Raw genomic sequence first — 26953 nt, forward strand, 5'->3', positions numbered from 1 at the left:
TTTGTGACGAGTTTTCTGATGTTGCAGGGGGTAATGCGACTTCTATCCATTCATCCGCTTCTTTTGGGGTGTCAGATAAGTATGTCTTTTGGTCATAGATGACCTTCAGGCAGGCGGGAAACAGCTGAGCGTATTTGAGGTCTAGGGCTCTGAGCTTCTTTTTTTGTCGTTTGGTACAAAGATCTTCTGCGATGGACTAGTATAGTCTGGATACAGCGAGATCCGATGATGCTCGTACTGAATTGGAGATTTCTACCTGGCCATCTGCAACAGAGTGTCCTGGTCCCTGTAGCTTAGTTTTCCGGCGATAATGGGACGTGGCGGGGCACCCGCCACCAGATTTCCAGTGGGGATCCTGTATGCCCTTTTAACACAGAAGAGGTCAGAAAGGCCCTCAGGGGGCTACGTGCTCACGTTAACACTGCTCCATGAATCTGGTGGCGTTAAGGCCCTCACAGCGCTCCGGAAGACCAATTACACAAATATTGTTCCTTCTTGTTCTTCCTTCGGTGTCTTCAACCCTATCCTGTAACCCTGTTACTTGCCACTGTAGCTGTCCTATTTGCTCCGTATGCTCTTTGTGTTGTGGCAGCATTTCTGACAGGGTTAGCTTGTTGGACTTTACTGTAGTTGACAATTTGTTATGGTCTGCTTTTAGGAGGCTAAAGCCGGTGGTCAGTGAGCCTATTTGTTGCTCTATTGCTTTTCGTGAGTCTCTGACCTTTTGTAGGGTTAAGTCCAGCTAAGTCCATGTTTGTTGGTGGGATGCAGCTTAGTAGAGGAGTTTGGGTGGTGTTGTCTGTGTCCTCCAGCTATTGCGTGTTCGTGGTGGTTGCAACTGGCAGCTTTCTTTTAGGCCATCCCATGGTGTGGTAATAGCCGGTTTGGTCAACAGGCAAGCACGTCTGAGTTTAGGGGCAGCTGTCTTCAGGTGAATGGGGCCCCCATGGTTCGGTATATGAGCAAGTCTGTGCTCCGTTGGCGCTCTCGTTGATTCAGCAGTGCTAGGGACCGGGCCACCTGTTTCACTGGCTAGAGATGTTCTTCCCTGTAGTGAATGCGGCTGAAGAGCCGTGAGGCGCGTGTTTGATCTTGTTCACTGGGTCTGTGCATGTTCCGGGGTTGGCTGGCAGTTCGGTACTGGTGGTTCTGCTCCCAGTTCCACCTTAACCAGTCGAATTAACTTCCTGCTTTTCCCCGCAGCCTGACTCTGTTGCAGAACAGGCTTTCCATACTTTGGACGTGAAACCAGCCCAGATATATTATATTGACAGAACTAAACCATGTAGAAAAACATAACTCTTTGTTGTTGTCTCCAAGCCCCATAAAGGGAAGGCTCCTTCTAAATCATGCATTGCAAGATGGCTCATGAGATTAATCCAGACATGCTATGCTAAAGCTAAGAGAACTCTGCCTATTCGTCCCAGAGCCCACTACACTCGGGAAAAAAGAGCCTCTTTGGCCTTCGTATGGAAAATTCCAATAGCTGACGCATGCACCTGGTCCACACTACACACTTCTGCAAAATATTACTGTGTGGATGTGCTAGCACTCCAAAAAGTGGCCTGGCACTACTCCATACACTTCTTCAATATACTGCAACACCCACAAGCTAGCCATTGCTTTGGGTGGACTGCTTTACAGTTTATGCACATCATGTGTATATTCTGCCACACATGCTTCGAATGGGCATTGTTACGTTACCTGTAAGCATCTGTTTGTCGCATGTACCTCTGTAGATTCTCATGCGCCTATCCTCCTCCCAGGGCAAGTATGGCAGTTGCAGTGTCCCCTACTATCTCTTTTCGCTCCCTTGTGTAGATATATCTCTAGACTACCCTTTGCTTTACACTCCATCCTCACCCGGCGGGAGCGGGAAATCAAACAATTGAGTTGATGATCATGCGCGTAGTGCCTCGTGACTCGAAATAAAAATTCAAAGAAAAAAACTTGCATACATCCGAGCCCAACACTAGCCCAACACCAGATGGCAGGAGTATGCACAGCATGTGAATTTACAGCACTACATGCCATAACAGATGCTTACACGAAAAGCAACATATTCCTTTCTGGAGTAGAGTTTCATGAAGGGTGAGAAGATCTAATTTTATTCTTTGAGACAGCTTCAGACTTTTGATATCATTACTTGCGGAGTCTCCCAGGTAAAGCTCAGCACAGATCATGTATTGGTAACCTGCAGCACCTCACTCTAAGGCAGACTGTTCATCCATTGTTGTGAAAACCAAGGAAGATTCAGATGGAGAAAGAAAAGGTACTCAAATGCATACAAGAGTATGTAGAGTTACTCTACACATTCATGATTTTTTTTTCAAAACTTTGCTCACCTTACAAACGTTGTGCATTAAAAAAAACGAAATAAATTGCATCCTGCAGAATAAATATTAATTGACCATTACTCCTAGTTTTCCTCTAGGGCAACACCTTTTCCTTCTTTTTTCCCTCATTTTCCTTTCAAACGGTTTGAGAAAGAAGTTTCTGATGGATACATCTGACAGTGGATTCCTCACCTTGTGAATATCCCCTGCATCTTCAACATTCGGAAATTCTTCTGTAGCTCCACGCCGACGTGGACGACGTCTCAGAAGCACGGCATCGTGCGCGGCTCCGCTGACGTCACCGAATCCATAATAGGCCCCCGTCGGCGGGATGAAATCAGTTCCCTTTTTTCCGCGTCATCGACGCTAACGGTTTTTCTAGGGATCCTAAGTAGCTACGTGGTAACTGTTACTGTTGATTATTTCTAGTGCTTTCTTGTTTCTTTGTTTCCTGTCGAAATGTCTTCGAAGAAGACTGGGTTCAAGCCGTGCGGAGAGTGCGGGAAGATGATGTCCATAACGGATCCGCATGAAGACTGCGTATGGTGCTTTTCTTCTGACCATGATGTCCAAGGGTGTCCATGCTGCAAGAAAATGAACCCAAGGCGCTGAGAGAAAGAGAGGCGAAGCTTCTTTTAGCGAAGATGAAAGGCAAGAAAGATAGGAAGATTTCGAGGTTGCACTCGAGGTGGTCGAGGTCGCGTTCGAGGTCCCACTCGAGGTCGTCTTCGGGACATGCTTCTCGATCCAAGAAGAAGCACAGGAAGAGGAAGCATGGGTCTCAACGCCATTCTGAGAAGGATTCGGACACGAAGTCGAAGTCTCCAGGAAGAAGATATCGGAAGGATTATGTGTCTCCTTCCCCTATTGTTTCGGATCCGGAAGTTGAGACTTCGCCTGTAGAGTCTCCGGAGCATTCTCCGGCATCAAATCCGTCTCCGGCATCGTCCCATTCTCCACCTTGAGAAGAGGAAGAGGCTCCATTGCCAGAACGGTCTTCGAGTACGGAGCATCAGCCAGAGGATTTGGCTGACACAGTTCCTGCACCTCGGCAGGAGCGGTCTGAGGGTTAATACCCTCCATTTCCAGGCCCAGGACAAGACCCTACGCATTATTTAAATGCTATGTATGGTGTCTTCTCGAGAGCCATGTACCCCTCTGGAGCACCGACTGGTCCCATGGGTCCGATGGCCTTTAACGTGGGCGTCCCTCAGGCATATGCACCGGCGCCTTTTATGCCGACGCCGGCTCCGGCTTGGCATTATCCGGCGCCGAGGTCATCGACGCCGATTCCATCTTCACTGGCTCTGGTCCGACCTCGTGCACTCCATACTGATCCACCGGCTCCGAGTTAGGCACTGGCTCCGTCTGAGTCGGTTGTGGCTCCGTCGACGCCGACCCCGAAGATGAGGTCTAGGCAGGTGGCCCAAAGGCTTTTGGAGGAGTGTAGATATAGAGCACAGACGATTGAAGAAGGTGAGCTGCAAGACTCCGATGACTTCTTTGAAGAACTTAAGGAGGCTAGTGGTCTGGAATTATCTCCAGAGTGGGAACTTTCCTCAACTCCTGACGTCCCTTCGAAGGATGTTGCGCCATATCACATGGTGATCAGAAAGGCAGCTGAACTATTGGATCTCAATCTGCCCACTGCGGACTTTAAGTCGAACATTTTGACTGAGGTATTTAATTTCTCCCTCTTCAGTGGTCGAACCTATGCTGCCTTTTAATGAGGCAATTACAGAGCCTGTCTTGGAAGTGTGGAAAAATCCCTTCTCATCACCTGCTGTATCAAGGGCTGTGGCTAGGAGATATAGGGTGGCTCCTGGAGATCCTGACTTTCTCTCAACTCATCCGTCTCCAGAGAGTTTAGTTGTACAGGCTGCCTGTTCCAAGCCATCAACTCGAGCTTTTTCCGCAGGTACCTGCTGATAAGTAGTGTAAAAAGCTGGACCAATCAGCTAAGAAGGTATTCTCTTCAGCTAGCATGGCTCTCTAGTCCACAAATGCCACGTGCCTTCTAGGACGCTATATACACGCTTTGATGGACTCTGCAAAACAGTTGGTACCAAAGATAACGGAAGAGGATAGACAGAACTTCAATGAGGTTCTTGAGGACACTCAGGATGCTGCTCGCCAGGTGATCCAGAGCGGTTTGGATACGGCTGACTCTGTGGCAAGGGTCATGGGATCATCTGTTGCCACCATTAGAGCTTCTTGGCCTTCAGACCAGAGGTACATTGGGTAAGAGATACAGAGGATTTGGGAGATCTTCCTTTCGCTCTTACAAGCAGCCACAGCAGCAGCAACAGCAGCAGAATCCTCTGTACAAGCCATACAGGGGTAGAAACAGAGGCCGCCCAAGAGGTCGTCAAGCTTCCTCCTCTTCCAACCCCCACTCCAACCACAGCAAAGCAACCCTAGATCCGCCATTCCGGATCATGCTGGTCCTGTAGGGGGTCGGCTTACTCATTTTCTACGGGATTGGGAATCAGTTACATCGGACCTTTGGGTTCTCAATCTCGTGGAGAATGGGTATGCTCTTCCCTTTCGGGAATTCCCCCCAAATTACCCTCCTTGCCAAAGGTTTTGCACAGAGGACCACCTTCTTCCCTACAGTCCTGGCGTTACTAAGGAAAGGTGCAGGAAGAGGGTCCGAGATGCAACTCCCGGTATTTCCCAATACCCAAGAAGGATGGCAGACTTCGTCCAATCCTGGACCTCAGGGTCTTGAATCTCTTTCTGAAACAGGAGAAGTTCAAGATGCTCACCCTTGCACAGGTTCTTCAAGCGCTGCTGGAAAAAGACTGGATGATGTCGATCGACTTGGAAGGATGTATCTCCGTTTCACGGTGGGGTCGCAACATTACCAGTTTGCAGTCCTTCCTTTTGGTCTTACTACTGCACCTCGAATCTTCACCAAGGTGATGGCGGTGGTGGCAGCACATCTCAGAAGGTCAGGTATACCAGTATTCCCTTATCTGGACGATTAGCGGATCAAAGCAGAGTCTCCAGAGAAGGTGCTCCATCATCTGTAGGTCACAATGCAGTTGTTGTACAGGTTGGGCTTTTTGATAAATGTACCCAAATCTCACCTGGTGCCTCCCAGCGCAGCCTGTTCATAGGTGCGGTACTGGATACCACTGTGTGTCGGGCATTCCCTCCTCCACAAAGGATTCTTGACATACAGGAAATTATTCCTTTATTTTACAATGGAGCGGTCGTTCCAGTCCTGAAGGTCCTTCGTCTGCTCGGTCTGATGGCTTCCTGCATTCTGTTGGTCAACCATGCACGCTGGCACATGAGGGCATTCCAGTGGTGCCTCCGCAGGCAGTGGTATCAACACAACGGAGATCTCAGGGAGTCAGTGAGGATCTCCAGGGAAGCTGCGACGGATCTATCTTGGTGGAGCGTGGAAGGCAATCTGTCTCAAGGAAAGCGCTTTCATCTGCCTCCATCAGTGGCCACAGTGATAACGAATGCATCCACCCTAGGGTGGGGTGCTCATCTGGAGATCAAGGGTCTTTGGTCTCCAGAGGAAAAGTTGCTTCACATGAACCTTCTGGAGTTACGGGCGATACGTTTGGCGATCAAGGCCTTTCTCCCTTCCCTTCGCGGTCGGTCGGTGCAAGTCCTGACGGACAACACTACAGCGATGTGGTATGTCAACAAGCAGGGAGGAGTGGGATCGCATTGCCTTTGCAGAGAGGCTCTGCGTCTCTGGTCCTGGGTTCAGGACCATCTGATTTGTCTGATGGCAAATCATCTGGCCAGAGTTCTGAACGTACGTGCAGACCGTCTCAGTCGGCAGTTCTCGGCCGACCACGAGTGGAGATTGAACGGGGCAACCGGAATTCTTTTTCTCTCCCCCATGACGTGGTGGATGTCATTTTATCAGCCAGGCATCATTCCACCAAGTCTATCTACTCTTATAGGTGGTCCAAATTTGTCTCTTGATGTGGAGAGAAGTCCATTGACCCCTTGAAGGCTCGCTTATCTGACATTCTTCAGTTTGCACTCTCTTTGGCTCAGCAAAGATTTGCTGTAGCGACAGTGAAGGGTTACCTTTCGGCCTTGTCAGCATTTCTTTGCCTGCCGGATCAACCGTCCTTATTTAAGTCACCTATTGTTTTAAGGTTCTTAAAAGGCCTTATGAATAAATTTCCTCCCACTCCTTTTATTGTGCATCAATGGAACTTGAATCCTGTCCTTACTTTCTTAATAGTTTCACCTTTTCGAGCCCTTGCACAGGTGTCCCTTGAGGTTGTTATCTTTAAAAATGGTCTTTCTGATTGCGATTACCTCGGCAAGGAGGGTAAGTGAGCTTCAAGCTCTAAGTTCAAAACCCCCGTTCTTGACCATTCATGCTGAAAGAAAAGGACCAGGGCTGCTTTTCTGCCTAAGGTGGTACCTTTCTTCCATCTGGGGCAGTCCATTACCCTCCCTACCTTCTATCCTCCCCCTCATCCTTCCAAGGAGGAGGACCGGTTTCACCGCTTGGACATAAAGAGCTTCTACCTTGACAGAACTAGAGAGTTCAGAGTTGATAACCAGCTCTTCTTGGGTTTTGTTGGTGCCAGAAGAGGCAAAGCAGAGCACAAGCGTACGCTGTCAAGATGGATTGTCTTGTGTATCAAGATATGCTACTCTCTGGCCGGTAAGGAAGCTCCTGAAGGTTGAAGAGCTCATTCCACTAGAGCAAAGTCGTCTACATCTGCTTTGTCTAGGGGTGTTCCTGTAGAGGACATTTGTAAAGCGGCAACTTGGGCTTCCCTCCACACCTTTGCGAAGCATTACTGCTTAGATTCCAAGGTGAGGAGGGATGGTCACTTTGCGCGCCCTGTCATTCAGGATTTCTTGGTATAGAAGGGTGGACACCCTCCTCTGGCAGTGGGACTGCTGTGGGAATCTATTCACAAGGTGAGGAATCCACTGGCAGATGTATCCATCAGCAGAACGAGTTACTTACCTTCGGTAATGCTTTTTCTGGTGGATACAGTATCTGCCTGTGGATTCCTCACATGCCCACCCGCCTCCCCATTGTTCACTCTTCTATACCTACGATAATGTAATCTTTTAATGTATATATGTTACTTTCAAAAGAAGTGGGTTATTCTACTTGATTTCCTACATTGTCTTCACACTGTGTGTGTTTCCTTGATTATATTGTACTGTGTACACTGTATATATATCTACTGTTGTTGGTCCGTCCGTGTGCCTCGAAGGCACGGAAAAAAGGGCGGAACTGATGTCATCACGCCGACGTGGGTCTATTATGGTGTCGGTGACGTCAGCGGAGCTGCGCGTGATGCCGGGCTTCTGTGACGTCGTCCACTTCGGCGTGGAGCTACAAAAGAATTTCCGAATGTTGCTGACGCAGGGGATATTCACAAGGTGAGGAATCCACAGGCAGATACTGTATCCACCAGAAAAAGCGTTACCGAAGGTAAGTAACTTGTTCTTCTTGTCTTTAAACAGCAACTTTCATCTTTTAAAATTAGTATTTTTATATAAGAAATTTTTATTTCATGAGTAACATTTGGCATATAAATCCAGCATTAACTTGTTAAAAATGTAGATTTACATTTTTTTTTATATTTTAATTGTTGTTTTTGAATTTAAAGAGTCTTATAATACATTTTCTGAAACGTTCCCTGGATCCCCCATGTAGGCTTGGCAGTTCATTGCTAATGACTAAAATGACAAATCCCTGGAGGAGTACAGGAGAATTCTCTTTTTTGGAGAAATATTCAGTTTTAAACTTATCAAACATCATTAGGCACCTGGACACCAAGCTTGCCATATGCCTGTGGCCTCCAGTTCCTGCTTGTTCCAAACCGATCCAGTGACACAACAGCTGCCTGTGTATTCCAACTGAGGTTTTCTTGACTGGGGTTTCCCACTCACCATTCTTCCCGCCAACAGAAGCCCCTCTCACACCAAGACCTACTTAATGCAGGCCACAGTGCAACTGCACCTCTGGCGTGCCAAAGTCAAGCCACCCTACACCGTCCACGCCTGGACTGCACCCAGTGCTGTGACCCCTGGCCCTCCCGCCCCATAAAGATACACCATTTCCGAGCTCTACACCCTCAACCCCGGACGCCTCAACAAACCCTGCCACTGTGCCGACCCATGCTCCACAGTAGGACCTTTCATCTGCACGCACTGCCACTGCACGCACATCAGCCCACCGACTAGCCCCGCACCACAGACACCACCTGAACAAAAAAAACAACCCTCATGCGCCCTTCTAAAAACATGCTTACTATGCAAGCATTCCACTGAATTATGGGGCCTAATCACCAACCTCCCCAGACATTGCCACAGCGATCCCTGACAGATACAAAATCACTCACCAGGACTGCACCAAAAAGACGGGAAGAGGACCAGCCATCATCCACAAAGAGACCATACAGTGTACCACTACCACTGACAATAATGCCACCCCCATGGAAAATCTAAACTTCAAGCTCCACACGGACGACAAAAACGGCCATCCTAGGCACTCTCTCTTTCTGACCCGCAGGCCAGTGCTCCAACTTCTGTAAGACCATCGTAGAGTTCATTGCACCCCTATCCTTAGACTGCAAGGACTGCTTCTTTCTAAGCAACCTCAGTTTCCACATCGACGACAAAAACACTGCACTCCTTCTTGACAACATGGGCAGCCTCGGATTGACCCAGATCATCCATGACCCTACACACACCGCAGGCACAAGCTGGACCCAATTTTGACCTCCAGCAACCGTGTCAAACACAGCCATGTCACAGAACGCACGTGGACTGATCATTCCATCGTCCATTTCAGCATCTCCAGACCTTGCATTGCAGAACCTCAGATGGCAAACACCCCCCACCGGAGGTGGAATAAAATCTCAGAGTCCAGCTGGGCGAATGCCCTCAACACCTCCAATCCTGCTATCACCACCAGCCTCGAACAGGGAGTGAAAAACTTCAATGCCTGAATCACCAATTGTGCAGACCGCATCGTCCCCATCAAGAGCAACATCCAAAGAAAATCCTCCAAAAAGGCCAGCTGGTACAACCAAGAACTCAGAACAGTGAAACTGGACTGCAGACAGTGGGAGAGGAGAGGGCGCACTATCAAGAGCATCTCCGACAGGGCAACCTTCAAGATCTCCCGCTACCTCTGCCGCCGTCTGCTGAGGGTATCAAAGAAGCCTGCACTTGCCGCACCCATCGAAACCAGCACCAACCGAGGAGAAACAGCAGCTTAGATCTTGCTTGACCTCTCGGCATCCTTTGACACCTTATCCCACTACACGCTGATCAAAAGACTTCACCACATCGGCACTCAAATGGATGGCCTCCTTTCTCACCTGAAGAACCCAGAAGATCCACCTGCCACCTTTCACCTCTGAACCCAAGGAGATCACCTGCGGGGTACTCCGGGACTCATCCCTCGACCCTACACATTCACCACATATATGAACCCACTGGCCAGCATCGTCAGATCCCACGACTCAACATAATTTTCTACTCAGAAAGCACCCAACTCTTCCTCTTACTCACCGACAACCCCATCTCCACCAGAACCAACTTCCCTAGATACATGACAAACATCGCCGACTGGATGAAGAACGACTGCCTGCACCTGAACTTAGACAAGACAGAAGCAATGACTCCCTTTGGCCATCAGACCTAGGCCTGCGCCCACTCTCTCCGACCACGCAAGAAGCCTCGGCATCATCATTGACAACAAGCTCACCATGAAATAACAGATGAAATCCCTTTTCCCCCTGCTTCCCCTCCACATGCTACGTAAGATCTACAAGTGGCTACCCCTACACACGAGATGCATTGTGACACAGGCTTTCATCACCAGCCGACTGGACTACAGCAAAACTTTCCACACCAACATGAACTTCGAACCACGCAGAATGCCGCAGCCAGACTTATCCTCCACCTTCCCGAAGAACCCACATCACACCCCATCTCTGGCAACTTCACTGGCTCCCCGTACAGAAGAAATGCTAATTCAAGCTGCTGTCCCACACACACAAGGCTCTACACAACCAAGGACGCGCATACATTAGACACTTCCTGAATTTCCACCAACCGTTGAGAAGACTACGCTCCGTCTCCCTTTCACTTGCCCATACTCCCTGCATCTTCCAAAGTAGAAATGGCAGACTGTCCTCACAGCAAAGATCTGGAACAGACTCCCCACACGCCTCCGGACCATCAACTCACTTGCAGAATTCCGAATGGCCCTCAAGACCTAGTCGATCAAATTAGCCTCTGGGACCTGCAAGCACCTGTATCCTGTATCAGGTGATTAGCCCCGCTTTATAAATCTTTTTTGATTGAAATATCTGTTTTTATCAACTTTGCAAAAGTGCACAGGCAAAATTATTATTTAGCCCATGCATTTTTCTATATTAGATCTAGTCCATGGTTTGTAATAAATAGGAACCAATCATGCCCATTAAAGTCTTTATTAGTTGATGTTATATAGGTTCCTAACTTAAGCAAAACAGACCCTGCCTATGAATCATTTGCCTTCAGTAATTCTCATCAGACAAGACCCTCTTTCTTACCATACCTTTACTTAAACCTTGGATCCTCTCTGCTTTTTTACCAGTCATAATTGTTAGGAATATAGCTTTGTTCTACAGCTCACTAAATCATATGGTGCTGCATCGAACAGCATGCACCTTGTGGCAAAATGCTCCCCTTTCAGACACAGAATCTCAGCTAAGGTGAATCACTGTTTTCCCTCAAACTAAAAGTTAATAATGTGTTGCCAAGTGAAGTTCTTTACCCCCTTTTTTTGTAAACATATACAATACAATGGAAGGTGCATTAGAAAGTTCTGCTTAAGTAGAAAGAAAACCTGCCAGGTTTTAGACCATTTTAAAGGGGAGTTGCAGAACCCTCTACTGTGCACTAGGAGCAGGTAAGCAAGCTTGTAAAGTATTTTACAGGTGGGGACAAAGAGAAAAATATTTGTTGCCTTTTTTATGAATGTCTTCAAAATAAATGTGTCCAAGTGTAAATCTTCACTTAGTACATTGTGATACATCCAACATTATTAAACCTCTCCCTTAATTAGTTTGGTGCATAAAATGTGTGAAGGATTTAGTCATGTAACCATATAAGACCAATCTTATCTGATGATTTAATTTCATATGCTGCGTTTGAATTTCAGGTGCCTCGACTCATTTGGCAGCTTGCCCGAAAACCGCTTCTATTTCCAGTCCTGCAGTGAGTGCTGGCTCAGAGAATACTGGTGGGCTCCCATGCCAGTTGCCTCCAGGGGATGTCTTTCCATTCCTAAACCAGGACGAGGTCCTGTCCTCTGCCAATACCTCCAGCTTTCCCAACCTCCTCACACAAAGTTTCCTGGCCTCGCTTCCTCTTTCACTGGCTCTCTCCCAGAGGCAGCATCTTTTAAACCAGACCCTGCTAAACCTGCTCTCAACATCCCTCGTTGGACAGAACGATGTGGCTTTGGGCCTCCAGAGCAATACAACAAGCCCAGCACCACAGGCCAGCCTTGGTGAACTGGAGGCCCAGGCACTGCAGAGCTTGCTGATGGCATCACTGCTTCACAATCCTTCTCAGCCCTCCTTGGTGCCACCCTTGGATTTTCTTCAGCAACAGAGCCAACTCCTTTCTGCCTTGATGTCGATGCCCCCCTTGCAAGATCCACTGACAAGTTCCTCACCCGATGGCGTGGACCGAGGGGAGACACCAATGACTGGCGCGATGGACGATGCTTTTTCTGCATTTCCAGCAGCTGATGTTTTGCAGTCTCTTCTTTTCCCAGCTCTCTCTCTCCCTCCGGCGCTTCTGGCTTTGAACTCTGCTCTTCTGGCAGCCAGCCTCGGAGCAACTGATTCTGGCATCTGTCAAACTCAAGTGAGATGCAGATCTGCTTATTTTTTATTTATTTAGTTATTGTTTTCTTTATAGATTTTTATGACTATTTTATTGCAAGATGCACTTTCTTAGAATATTTGCCTTTGCCCACTAAGACATTGTAAGTGACGTATGATTAGTTTCTGTAACACTTAACTCTGTCCACCTTGTTTCCATTAAAGGTCTCCTCCTTAGGATCTACCTCCACCACCAATACTCCAACCTCTGCCACTGCCTCTTCCACCGAAGGGAAGTCTGCAGGCTGCCCTACGGAAACATCTGCCTCCTTTCTTCAAAATGCAGCAGCTCCTGGGAAGTTCAACGCTTTGATACCGCCTCTGATAAATCCTATGTTATGTGCCAGCTTGCTAGGTGAGTCTTTGTTGTTAATATCAAAGAATCTGCACTTGGGGTTTACTTTGCCTTGTAGGGAATTATACACAGATTCTGGTTTTCTAGGTTCGTTACACCTTAATTGGGGCTCCAGTTTGCAGGATGAATTGTTTCTGGATTCACATGCTGTGTATTAATTTGCCATCCAGTGGATACCCTGGAGAGATGGACAACACTCCCTTCAGATTTTATCCCAAGTGTTGTCACAGATTTGTGCAAAACTATTCCCAAACGACGTTCTGCAACTTGTGCCTGCTGTGTACTAAATTGCGGAAGATTGTGATGCGTGTGCCAAGTTCCTGCCAAAAACTGTTAAAGTCTTGAAGAAACAGTGGTGGACACATTATGCTATAATGCAGCTGACGCAGATGCAGACATCGCTCAAGAACATATGCTTGTCTGGTGACGAGGAAGCCAACACCAAGGAGATTGAGTTGATGCAGAGAAAGGGCTTTGATGTTCAAGAAAGGAACAGTCACCCGGAGAGACTGGAAGCCGCAAGAAAAACAAACACACACAAACCTCAAGCCCCCCCACCCCACCACCCCCCTTCCCTCTCCCCCATGATGTCCATGCAACCCTTGCAAGTTCTGACATCAGGAGACATATCATTCGAATGTATTTTGGATCAGAAGAGGTTGAGGGAAAAGTAGGCAAAGAGCAGTTGGCGCTGAAGTAGAAGTCAACACAGACACACACCCACACCCATGATGTCCATGCCCCCCCTTGCAAGTTTTGACACTGCAGGAGGCATGCTATTCGAATGTACTTTGACAACAAATGTCGATCGGAACAGGTTGAGGGGAAGTAGGCAAAGAACAGTTGGCGCTGAAGTAGAAGTCAACCCTGAACAATGGGTGCTGGAGGTCAAGTGAAAGAAAGTTGACCAGAAGCCGAAATGCCAGCTCTTGAGGAGCTGTTGAAGGGGTTTCAAATTGCAGCAGCATCAGCAGTTGTAACCTGTTAAAGAAGAGCACACGAATCTTGAACCCATGACTACAACTGAACTGCAAGGTGTGGGACACGAAGAATTCTTCTATGTAGATGACGGCAAGATCAAAGAGCTCACCTTTAAAGAATAGGGTGTACAAGAACAGGATTGGCAAGACCTCCATTATGTCTCTCCAACCCTGTTAAATAGGTGCTGAGGTCAAGTGAAAGAAATGTTGACTATAAGCTGACATGCGAGCTCTTTTGAAAAAGGAAGGAAAAGGAAGAGTCACTGAAAAGATTTCAAATCCCAACAAGACCAGCAGAGTCAAAACCTGTAGAAGAAGAGAACACAGAGCTTGAATCCCCAACCACATCTGAACCGCATGACGAGGGACAGGAAGAACTCTTCTGTGAAGATGAGAATAACATCGAAGACCTCGCCTTTGAAGAATAGGGCACACAAGAACAGGATTGGCAAGACCTCCATGCGACGCTCCAGAGGAGGTAGTGGACTTGTATCCTTTGAGACCTTTGTTGTCAGCTGACCTACTGGTCCATAATTCCCTCATAAAACGGGCAGCAGACATCTAGGGTGTGCAACTCGAGAAGGACGAAAGCATAATCCTGCTCCCTTCTCCTTACCTCAATGCCATCCTAGAAGAAGAATTTGTTCCTACCCATGCTCCCAAGCATTTGTGACCAGTGGAAGGATGCTTTTCAAAAACCTGTGTCCTCGGGGTCAGTGACTTCTTACAAAGAAAGGAAATCTAAACACTCCTCTATGGACCCTATGTTCTTCAGGATCAACATGGCTACAGTCAGGAAGAGAGTCAAAAACCCTATATCATCAGGGCATCGCCAGACTAGAGCAACTGAGGGTATATGGTGGGCAGAAAAAAGAAGAGCGCAGTAGCCACTCATTGGAGAATTGCGAACTCCAGCACACTCACAACTGCTTCGGCCACCAGCACATGCCTCAAATTGGCTTTGGACTCTGCAGACACAGTGAGCAGGCAGATGTGCCCGGGGACAAGGTTAAAGAGCCATGCCTTGCTCTGAATAGCGGGCTTTAAGTCAGAGGTGCAGATTGCGATCATAAATTTTCCTTTTACAGGATAATACCTGTTCTGCCCTGCTTTGCAGTGAATTAGACGTTGGTGTAAGAGATTAAAAAGATAAATGAAATCGCAAAGGCAATGGGGACTTTGCTGTTTTGGTGGGCTTTTAAGAGAAGCATTGCACCAACCCGTAGACTTTCAGGCAAAAAATGTTTTCAGCCAAGCACCTCCCAGGCACCCTTCACTCAATCAGGCAGCCTTCACTTAACCAGGCAGCTCACATGGAACAGTGCCACAGTGGCAGTATTTCTGTGCAAAGCAAGGGAAAGAGGACAAACCCCGAAAGGCATTGGATCTGCAGCAAAGTGAATCACCTGCCTTTTACCCCCAACAATGCAACACCAGTGGGAGCAAGAATAGGAGGATTCATCCACTAATGGGAGGCAATTACCTTAAACAAGTGCATACTGGTCACTATTAAACATCTTGCAGCAAGTTGCTCAACAATTCCCAACTGTGCCACCGAGAGGACAAATTCTAAGCAAGAAGTAAAAACTTTTTTTAAAGCAAGCCATAGCAAAGATCCCCAAAAGAGAACTAAACCAGAGAGTATGCTCTGGGTACTTCCTTGTACCAAAGCCAGAGCAGCCCTTATGACCAATACCAGGCCTCAATTGATGCGTAAGACAAGAAACAACCTTTGCCATGACTCCAGAACGACGAGTTCCGGAATAATGCAAGCCGAACGACTTGCCCTAACAATGACTCAGCCTTAATCACGCATGTGCATGGTAAAGGCTGATTCAGTCTAGTGTTCAGGCAGGGCGGAGTTTGGAGGAGCGTCGCACAGGAACAGGCAAGAGGGGTTTGTGATTAGTATTTAGAGGGTTTGGGGTTAGTTTTTAGGGGGTATGTGGTGTTTGGGATTAGTTTTCAGAGGTGGATAGGAGGTGAAGGGGTTGGGGTTAGTTTTGAGGGTTGCAGGATTCGTTTTTAAGGGGTGGGGTTTAGTGTTCAGGGGTGGGGGTTTGAGGTTAGTTTTCAGGGGTTGAGAGGTTGGGAGTAGTTAAAAACGAGTTGTGTTAGTATTTAGAGGGATCATGTTTAGCTTCAGGGGGTGGGGGTTAGTTTTTAGAGGATGGGGGAGGTTGGGGGATCGGGGTAGTAGTTGGGATGCATTTTTTTTTAACATCCACGCCTTTACAACAAAAAATCGTGGTAAAGGAAAGAAAATCGCAGTTTAGACGAGTTTGTGGTAACGACCTTGTTGTTAGGGTACTCGTTGTGGAACTCGTCGTTCCAACATACAACCACATAGGACACAGAGGTTAAAATGTATCACGCTGCAAGAGATCATACAATTTCTGAAGAATGAGGTCTTCATGGCTACCATGGACCTCAAGGAGATCTACTTGCACATTCCAATTAACCACAGGCACATGTAGTTCCTCAGACAAGGTACATTATCAGGTCATTTGTGATAAACTTTGCACTCGGGGTCTTCATGAAGTGTTTGGCTGTAGTAGCCGTTTGCTTGCAAAGAATGGGAATACATGTATTTCCCCTATTTGAATGACTAGCAGGTAAAAGTGAGCTTGCAAGCACAATGCCAGAGAAAAATTCAGACAGTGATGATAACACTTCACCAGCTTGGATTCACCATAATTTTAGAAACCTCATCCCCAAACTCCGAGCAAGAAAAGAAATTATGTGGGCACAACACTAAATTCGAAAGAATCAAAATCATTCCCAGTACCAAAATGACCACCGTCATTGACAGAGAAAACTTACCTCTACCAGAAGGGGTAGTCTCTGACAATGAGCGCTGTAATGAGACCAAAGGGCATGATAACATCCTTCAACACATCAGGTTAGGCATGATCCCCATCCAAGAATGGATATAGAGCAAATTGTCACAGGCCACTGCGAGTTTGGAGGCTCTAAAGGTTGTTACAAAGGGAAGGAAGAAGGAGATGCAGTGGTGGAATATGGAAAAATCACCTTAGGCAGACTCTTCAGGTTCACAATTCCCTCAGTGACCATTACCATGAATCTTTCACACACTGAGGTTTGAGTGGAAATGAGAAACCTGAGCTTCAAGGGTCTGTGAAGTATGTAAAGCACACAAGCACCAATAAATGTATAATATGTACAGATCAAGTAGAAACTTTAGCACATGTGCTGTTTGTCTGCCCTACCTATTCTGGTCTGCTTAAGGTCTGGTTGATGTAAATATGCAGGAATATGGGCACTAGATTATGCAGCACAGCTCTTCGAATACTCTGCACAAACCCATTACCCAAGTACGCTGCTCCAATGGCAACATTTTAAGGTGGATGTTGTGTATCAGTTCACAAAAAAATTACGGCTAAAAAATGAAACTGTAAGTCGTTTCCAATTACGATCGAGTATTCAGACTAAAATTATGTGTGGGGTCCAATAATCTTTTACACGCTTTTTTGAAATTAAGTGAGTTCATCTGAAATCTATATTTATATATTTGTTTTATCATGAACCACTGTATTGGTATTATTCGGGATTTCTGATGCGTATCTTGCTATTTTGCATAAAGTGTTTTTACTCCAGCTTTTTAACTTTTTGTGATTGTTTTAAACCATTTATCTGTAACGCTTTCATGACACAAACTGTCGAATAAAGCATTCTTTGACTTACATAAATGTGTTGGAACTCAAGCCTGTCTTCCTGGGTCCCCTAAAAGCTTTAACACCCAAGTACAAGTGAAAACAGGGAACTTTAGAGATGGGCCTTACAGAGATAACACATAACACAAGTGACATTTACCCCAACCAGCAGTACAAACGCTGGAGGCAGGCTGGCTGAGTCGGCAAATAAGTGCCCTGCACGAATGGGAGCTTAAAAACCGGGTACTGTAGGGGGTGTTTCGCAAATGGGGTACACAAGATATGGACATGTTCGAGGCATGTGGGCTGCTGAATTCATATCTGTGCATAGATCGCCGCCTAGTGTTGGGTCCGGATGATTGCACATTGTTGTCCTGGAAGAGTCTTCGAAGTATCACGAGATAGGTGGCTCCTCCCCTGGACTACAGTGCGCATGGGCATCGCCTCCATCCCCAGATTGTTTTTTTCCGCCATTGGGTTCGGATGTGCTTCGGTTCCCTCTGTCGGAATCGATAGTTGTTTAACTTTCCTAACTTGAGACCAAAAGGTCTTTAGGACTCGCGTCGGTATTGTCCATCGTTCGGGTTGGTTTATTCATCGGCTCCGAACACTTGCTGCCCTTCCGCGTGCTGTCGGCGCGGACGGGCCTACACGACGCTCCAGACTACTTCAACATGGAACGAACTCCATTGTGCAACAGATGCTTGTCGCCAGACCACGACGAGGCCAGGTGTATGGCCTGCTCCAAGTTTCGGTCGAAGAAGACTCTCAAGCTACGTCGGGCCGCGAGACTGCAGGCCCAGTTATCGGCACCCCCTCCAGCCAACATCTTTGAAGAAGACGTTGAAGACGACACCGTCCTACAAGTTTGGGACTCTGACCCAGCGTCGGACGATGAGAACTACGACGCGGGAGATGAAGAGTTCGAGGAAGTCGTCGAGGAGGTAGGGGACGACGACGGGGCCATTGCCACCGTGGAGGATAGCTCGGAAGAAGAGCATCCTCTTATTGACTCTGGGGCCGAACCCCAGCATAAGGCCCAGGTCGAGGGATCGCCTTCGGGCCTCACCCAAGACCTCAATACTCGTCCCACGGCCCCGCCTCCGGGCCCGGCCACGGACATTGGTGATGCGCCACTCCCGGTACAGAAACCGAAAGTGAAGCCATCAGGGTCCGCACCATCCGTATCGAAACCGAAAGTGAAAGTCGCACTGGTGGGACCAAAGGCTCCAGAGGCCTCGGCGCCAAAGAAGTCCAAAATGGCCGCCGAGATCAAGAGCCACGCCAAGATGGCCGACCCGAAGACCCCGGTGTCGAAGCCGAAGGCGAAGACGCCCGACGCGGCTGCGTCGGCGCCGAAGATGGTCGACGCTCTGAAGAGCCGCGTCGACGCCAAAAAGGTCGATGACCCTAAAAAAGCCTCGAAGAAGCGTCAGGACGACCCCAAAGCTCTGGCTGCGCCGATCCCGGTCGACAAAGCCAAGAGGGGTGATGTGTCGGCTCCGAAGACCGTGCCTTTGATCGCCGACCCGACTCCGGACTCGGAGGACTCGCTCGAGCCGGTCCAGCCCTCACCGTCCTTTACCAAGAAGGTCACGGAGTCCCTTCAACGTATTCGGAAGGAAGCAGTGGCTCCCGAACCGAAGGATGTGGCGCCGAAGCCTCCACAAAACCGGCGAAGGCGCAGACGCCGATCCACTTCACGCTTCCGCCAAAGACGACGCGGAAGGCTTTCGCTCCGAAACATGGGGCCGGGGTGCCCTTGAAGCTGGTGTCTACGCCTAAAGCATCATTGGTGGTGCCGAAGCCTCGGCTCCAGCCACTCGCGGACGAGGAGCGTCGAGAGGTTGTCATCGACGCCAACACAGGCACGCTCTCTCTCCTTAAAAGGAAGATCACCCCGGAGCCAGTGTTGGAACATTTTCGTATTCCACTCAAAAAGAAGTTGGACTCTGCGGGTACTTCTGCCCCTATGGAGCCTGCATCTCCACAAGGTCTGGAACTCTCACCCACTCACTCTAACGCTGGGGAGGGTGACGGAGACGAGGAGGAGGAGTACAATTATCCAGCGTACTCGGATCCAGAGGAGGTCAATGAGCCATGGTCTGCTGGAGGCGACCCTGAGGACCCTCAGTCAGGACACGAGCCGCAGCTTTTTGCTGCAAAAACTTCTCCAACAGAGGACTCTGCAGCCTTCAACGCTCTAATTGAGAGAGCTGCGGCCAATCATGATGTCGACCTCCATGCGGACCCAGTGGATGTCGATTTTCTGTTTGACACTTTCTCGGTGGCTGAAAAGACTGTCAAGACATTGCCAATGCTCAAAGGAGTGCTAAAGCACGCGCCTGAGGTTTTCAGGGAGCCCACCCGGGCGCGAGTCATCAATCCTCGTATTGACAAAAAATACAAGGCAGCGCCCACTGATCCAACGTACATCAAAGGACACTTGCCACTGGACTCTTTGGTTGTATCCAACGCACGCAAGCGGGCAAACTCGCAGACCACGGGTGATGCTCCTCCCCCAGACAAAGAATCGAAGGTCTTTGAAGCCTCAGGAAAACGTATTGCTGCGCAGGCAGCTAATATTTGGCGCATTTCAAACACGCAAGCCCTACTTGCACGCTACGATAGGGCACACTATGACACCCTAGAAACCGTTCTACAGCACTTACCTGATCAGTACAAAGAGGGAGCTGAAATGTTAATTCAGGAGGGGAAGCTTATCACCAATGCTTCCATTAAGTGCGCACTGGACGTGGCTGATACCGCCTCCAGAGCTATAAACACTAGCGTGCTACTGCGTAGGCATGCATGGCTTAGGATATCAGGCTTTAAACCAAACATACAGACAACCATCTTAAATCAAACAGTTAATCCAGACCACCTGTTTGGGCCAGAAGTGGATGCAACCCTCGAAAAAATGAAAAAAGACACTGACACTGCTAAGTCTATGGGGGCCCTACAGTCCCAGCAGTTTCGGGGTGGTTCCTTTCGCCGCTCCAATAACAGAGGCACCTCAAGGGGTCAGGCATCACAATCCACGCAATACTATAAAAGCAACACCCAGACCTCATACACCAACAAGGGTAGAGGTGGTTACAGGGGCAACAACGTCAAAGGCAGGGGATGTGGAAACCTAGCTCCAGGTCCTCCACCACCAACAAACAGTGACGCCTTGTCGCTGCCCCCCGACCACACAACACCAGTCGGGGGGAGACTCCAGCAGTTCCTGCCCGCGTGGAAATCCATCACCACGGACAGGTGGGTCAAATCTCTTATCCAATACGGTTACTGTCTGGAACTCACTTCCACTCCACCAAACATACCTCCAAGAAACCGTCCTATGTCCGGCGAGCACTTGCACTTGTTGCAGCAGGAGGTCCAAGTCATGCTGCAAAAAGGGGCAATAGAGCTCGTTCCACTGCAAGAAAGGGGAACAGGGGTTTACTCTCTGTACTTTCTAATCCCCAAAAAGGACGGATCCCTCAGGCCCATCCTGGACCTCAGGCCCCTCAACTGGTACATTCTGTCAGAACATTTCCATATGCTCACGTTGCAGCAGGTTTTCCCTCTGCTTCGGCAGGGGGACTTCCTGGCTACTCTGGATCTCAAGGATGCATACTTTCACATTCCCCTGCATCCTTCACACAGGAAGTACCTCAGGTTCACCATTCAAGACCAGAACTACCAGTTCAGGGTTCTGCCTTTCGGGGTCACCACAGCGCCCAGGGTCTTTACAAAGTGCCTGGCGACTGTGGCGGTGCATCTAAGACGTTAAAACATCCACGTCTACCCCTATCTGGACGACTGGCTCATTCAGGCAAAGTCAGAACAGCAGTGCGCCGACCACCTGTCCCGCACCATTCATCTCCTGCACGATCTGGGATTCTCACTGAATTACCCAAAATCCCATCTCCAGCCCGCCCACATACGGCAGTATCTGGGCGTGACAATAAACACTCTGGCAGCCACTGCGCGGCCAAATTCAGTGAGAGTCGCCAGTATTCAGACGCTGATCCAACGATTCAGACCTCAGCACTCGCTTCCAGCGAAGGTGTTCATGCAGTTGATAGGCATGATGGCCTCCTGCATCTCCATTGTCCCGCACGCGAGGTTACATATGCGTCCGCTCCAGGAGTGCCTAGCACGTCAGTGGACTCAGGCTCACGGGCAACTAACAGACCTAGTGTTGGTGAGCGGTCGGGCGTACAACTCTCTGCATTGGTGGAATCCACAAAACCTTTGCAAGGGCCGACCGTTCCAAGAGCCTGTGCCACAGATTATCCTGACGACGGACGCTTCTCTCCAGGGATGGGGAGCGCATGTACTCCACTACACAGTGCAGGGACTATGGACACTACAGCAAAGGAAGATGCACATCAATGTATTGGAACTGATGGCGATCTTCATGGCCTTAAAGGCATTCAAAGTACATCTGTGCAACAAGGTCGTGTTGATCCGGACGGACAACATGACGGCCATGTACTACATTCAGAAACAGGGGGGCACACACTCTCCGCAGCTGTCTCATTTGGCTCAGAGCATGTGGAAGTGGGCCATTCAGAGGAACATTTTCCTGATGGCAGAACATCTCCCAGGCAAAGACAATCAGTTGGCGGACCTGCTCAGCAGGCACAGCCACCAAATGCACGAGTGGGAGATACATCCATCAGTACTCCAACCGTACTTCCAAAGGTGGGGTCATCCAGAGATAGACCTGTTCGCCACAAGAGAGAACGCAAAATGCCAAAGCTTCGCCGCCAGGTTCCCACACCCGCAATCGCAGGGCAATGCGATGTGGATGAACTGGTCAGGCAGATTTGCGTACGCTTTTCCCCCAGCACCTCTGATACCGCTGGTGGCACGCAAGCTCAGGCAGCACTCGATGACTCTCATCCTGGTTGCTCCAACGTGGGCTCGCCAACCATGGTACACCACGTTTCTGGAACTTTCCGTGGTACCGCATCAAAGGCTTCATCTCACACCCAGCCTTCTGACGCAGAGCCATGGCGACATTCAGCACCCAGATCCGCAACAGCTCAACCTGGCGATCTGGCTCCTGAAGTCCTAGAGTTTGGCTACCTCAATCTTCCCCCCGATTGCATGGACATCATTCGGGAGGCAAGAAAGCCCACTACTAGAGCATGTTATGCGGCTAAATGGAAGCGGTTTGTCATTTATTGTGCAAACCACGACATTAACCCGCTGGATGCTTCCGTTCAGAACATCATATGTTACCTGTTCCATCTGTACCAATGCAATTTGGCGTATTCTTCCATCCGCATTCACCTGTCTGCGATGGCCGCATACCTCCAGAATAGGCAACACCTATCACTTTTCAAGGTTCCTGCTATCAAGGCATTTCTGGAAGGACTCAAAAGGGTCATTCCACCACGGACACCACCAGCTCCAGAATGGAACCTCAATGTGGTTCTTACAAGGCTGATGGGTCCTCCTTTCGAGCCACTACACTCCTGTGAGCTTCAGTTTCTAACTTGGAAAGTGGCTTTCTTAGTAGCAATTACATCGCTACGGAGGGTTAGTGAGTTGCAGGCCCTCACCATCCAAGAACCCTTTTTCCAAGTCCATGCTAACAGGGTGGTGCTCCGCACTAACCCTAAATTTCTACCCAAGGTTGTATCTCAATTCCACATAAACCAGACAATTGAGTTGCCAGTGTTTTTTCAAAACCCTGAGTCGCTGGCGGAGCGGATGCTCCACACCCTTGACGTTAAAAGAGCCCTAATGTACTACATTGACAGGACAAAGGATTTTCGAAAGACTAAGCAGCTTTTCGTTGCCTTCGCATCACACCACAAGGGTAACGCTATTTCCAAAGCTGGTATCGCTAGGTGGATCGTGAAATGTATTCAGATCTGTTACGCTAAGGCTAAACGCACTCTTACATTTCCACCAAGAGCCCACTCCACCAGAAAGTTGGGGCCCTCTATGGCTTTCCTTGGGAACATTCCCTTAGAGGATATATGTAGAGCAGCCACATGGTCTACCACACATACATTTACTAAACATTACTGTGTAGACGTGCACTCTAAACAGCAGGCAGCTGTTGGTCAGGCTGTTCTCAAAACACTTTTCCAAACTGCTGCAGCTGGCACGGGCGGCCGCCAATAATAGGAGGACTGCTATGTATTCTATGCACAGATATGAATTCAGCAGCCCACATGCCCCGAACTGCAAATGCTACTTACCAGTATGCATCTGTTCTTGGCATGTAGGGCTGCTGACATTCATATCGCCCGCCCTCCTCCCCGGCGCCTGTAGCAGCTGCAGTATTCATGTATATGCTCATAGCATGGTCATCACTCACATAGTTCACTCGATCTCGGCCACAATGGCTAAAAACAATCTGGGGATGGAGGCGATGCCCATGCGCACTGTAGTCCAGGGGAGGAGCCACCTATCTCGTGATACTTCGAAGACTCTTCCAGGACAACAATGTGCAATCATCCGGACCCAACACTAGGCGGCGATCTATGCACAGATATGAATGTCAGCAGCCCTACATTCCAAGAACAGATGCATACTGGTAAGTAGCATTTGCAATCCGCAGCAACAGAAAATGCAAAATGCCATGACTTTGTGTCCAGGTACCCATACCATCTATGACTGGAATGTCCTATCAATAGTCTAGTCAGGGAAATTTGCATAAACGATTGCCCTGTACCTCAAATCCCATTGCTGATTAACACGTGCAATCAGACGCTCATGGTGCACGAGATTGGGCAAGACAGAAGTGTTTCTCAGACTTTGTGGAGATCCTAAAGGGAGCTATAATAAAGCTATACGCCTCACAAAACCTGATGACAATGCAGAAGAAACAAGTCTGCCACGGAGAACCAGTTAGGCTTAACCTAGTGGCTTCTCCTCCAGACTTAGAATTCGGACATCTGGGTCTACCACAGAGAAGCATGTATATTGGAGGTCTAAGAGAAGCCAGCAGAGCAAGCACACAAAATGCAATGCAGCACAGTGGGACAGATATGTTCTCTGGTGCAACAGGCAAGGAATTATGGACATTAGAACACAGGACAGTACAGTCATTTTAAACCTCATCTATCTTCTAGATGAGGACCTCAAATACACATCACTGAAGTAAATTGGCATTCACAAGTTTCCCAGGAGTCCTCTAGGAAAGCATGGACTTTTCACAACCTTCCTAGAACACTTTTTAAAATGTTACAATTTGTTTTAGACTTGCACAATTATTTATAAAATTGATATCACATTGAGTGGCTTAGTCATATAGGGCCAGCCTACTAATAACGTTTCTTTAACCCTGAAGCCTCCTTCTGACCAACATGCCTTTATCCCATGTCTTAATTAATCTGGGAAGTTGAGGCTAGATGCAGAGATACAAATAGTCCGTTTATTAGCTGTTATAACACCAAAGACCACACTTAGCAGCCCTTCAAATCATCACAGAAATACACCTTCCACCAAGTAGAAACTCTGAAAATAAGTCCAACAAAAATGGTAATAGTATTCAGCAACCAACTTGAAAGTTTCTGAGAGATAGAACCTATATTTGTGAGCTTGTGTCTTTTGCTGAGCTCTCTAAAGCAGCCTAAATGTTGACCGATATAGGCTAGAAGTAGCAACTCCATCACATTTGACAATGTAATTTTGTATAATTTAGGATAAATGAGTAATTGTGCCTCTGGGCTGTGCACTTTTTTGTTTTGATTCTGTTCTGTCTGACTTGTAGGGGATCTTTCAGCACTGAACACTAACGCCAGCAACTCAACATTGGGGAGCCTACAAGCCTTGCTGGGGACCAACCCGCTGCTACAGAACCAGCAACCTCTGCTTCCGGCCCTCCAGAGCCCTTTGGGTTTGCAGCTCTTTCATGGGCAATCACTGCTGTTGGGCCACTTACACAGCTCCAACCCACTGACCTATCTTCTCCAGAATCTCCAGGTATGCTATTCTTTTGCCAAGGGTGCCAAAGAAATGAGCATTTAAAAACCACAAGACAATGATCATATGATCTGTTTATTTAACATAAGTGGACATCTTACCTATGAGCTTTGCCCTGGTCCCTTACCACCCACCCTGTACTTCTCAAAATAAGCACTTTGATTTGCGGTCTGAGCTATAACGACACTCAAGTATGTTTTGGTAAGAGAAGGAAGCAGTGAAAAAGTAAACCTAGCCCCTGTCTTAGTACACATTTATTATTTGTTTGTTTTACATGTTTTTGTAATGATGTGTAGGTTAGTACAGCAATAGCCAAGAGGCACAGCAACAATGTTTAAAGCTAGTTGAAGTCATTTGAATAGCTAGGTTTACATTGTGAGGCTTTATTGGTGCAGATTAACTGCGTCTTTGATTCACAGCCTCCCATAATTTAGCATGTGTTTCAAGTAAATCACACCATCACATCAAAAAGGGAAAGGTGTAATGTTGCCACATCCTAAGTAAAAGGAGTTGGGGTGGATAATAGCCCAGCCAGTTCCTAGACTCTCTGAAACTGGTGGCTTCTTCGCAGTGCTCCCCATGACCTCTTCATATAATCTCAACTCCTCTGATCAGCAGTCCCTGTAAGAGCTACTAGATTATTGTTTAATTTACATATGTAATTAAGTTACCTGGTTTGCGTTTTGGAATTCCAGTTTCCTTTAGGTAGCAAACCTTCAGGGTACGGCAAAGGCATATAGTGAGGGTTAAGTGTCTAGCACGGTCTGCAGTCAACTTCTTATGAAGCATAGTTAAATGCTGCATTTCTGTACTAGGAAGAGATAAATAAGGAATGCCAAGACCCTTCTGCCAAACATTCTGCTATAGTCTTTTTACCTGATGTTCAGAATGGGGAAAATACTCTTTAGAGGTGGGACTGAGCAATTCCACACCGTATGTGGAGAGTCCAGTCATGTTATAATTGTGTCCAATTATGCTCTCCCATATTTGAAATTCATTTTAGGTCTACTGTTCAATCAAGAAAAGTCAAGCTCCATTTTTTTGTTGTTGTTAAGAGTTTCACTTACAAATATTAGTTTAGTTGCAAATTAGGTTAGGGAATAGTAACTACTGCAGAATTCCTGACCACTCACTCAGAAATATATTATTGTTGTGGTCTGCTAGTTTTAGATTAACCCCTTCGATGCTTATGACGAGCTCAGCTCGTCATGAGGTACACCTCTCGTGTGCTCATGACGAGCTCAGCTCGTCATGTAAAAGGGGATTCTGTAAATTTCAGCACAGGAGGGGGATCTGTTTAGCAGCCAAGGTGTTATGGGACAAGTGTTCTTGACTTGCTCCTATATCAATAATACTTTTGCCATTTTATTTTTCTGTGCTGTCATCTGCACTCTTCCTCCTTCTCCCTTGTGCCACTAGTTCTGCTGTCCTTTCCAATTTTTTTGAAAGAACTTCGTGTTCAGGAAGAGTGCAGTCTAGTGCAGTTTTATGTTCGCCTTCCCAGGACTCTTTTTTTTAATCCCCCGCAATATTTCAGTACTGTATGGTAAATAATAATTGCACCTTTATACATTCTGACAAAGACATCCTCATGCCCTTCTTTGGGTGTCTTCACTGTTGGTCCGTCTGTTACCTGTATTTTTCTTAGCTGTGGTCACTGGCCTTTCTGACTCTGTCATATTGAACAGCCTTCTGTCCTTGAGACCTTTAGGCACCCTTGGTAATAATGATGATGATGATTCATCAACCATTTTTCTATTTTTAAACA

The 26953-nt window shown here is 47.8% G+C and overlaps 1 protein-coding gene across 1 annotated transcript in view; it reads left to right on the forward strand.

Annotated features, from left to right (window-relative positions):
* Nucleotides 1–26953, forward strand: part of MBD6 (methyl-CpG binding domain protein 6) — a 320689-nt gene that overhangs the window by 219501 nt on the left and 74235 nt on the right. Inside the window, exons 7-9 of the mRNA XM_086966652.1 lie at nt 11509–12221; nt 12404–12593; nt 24974–25185. Of these exons, the coding sequence (XP_086822778.1) occupies nt 11509–12221; nt 12404–12593; nt 24974–25185 (1115 nt within the window). The remainder of the gene's footprint in view (nt 1–11508; nt 12222–12403; nt 12594–24973; nt 25186–26953) is intronic.

Source organism: Lissotriton vulgaris, chromosome 1_1 (assembly GCF_964263255.1).
Source record: "Lissotriton vulgaris chromosome 1_1, aLisVul1.2, whole genome shotgun sequence".
NCBI classification, from domain to species: Eukaryota; Metazoa; Chordata; class Amphibia; order Caudata; family Salamandridae; genus Lissotriton; species Lissotriton vulgaris.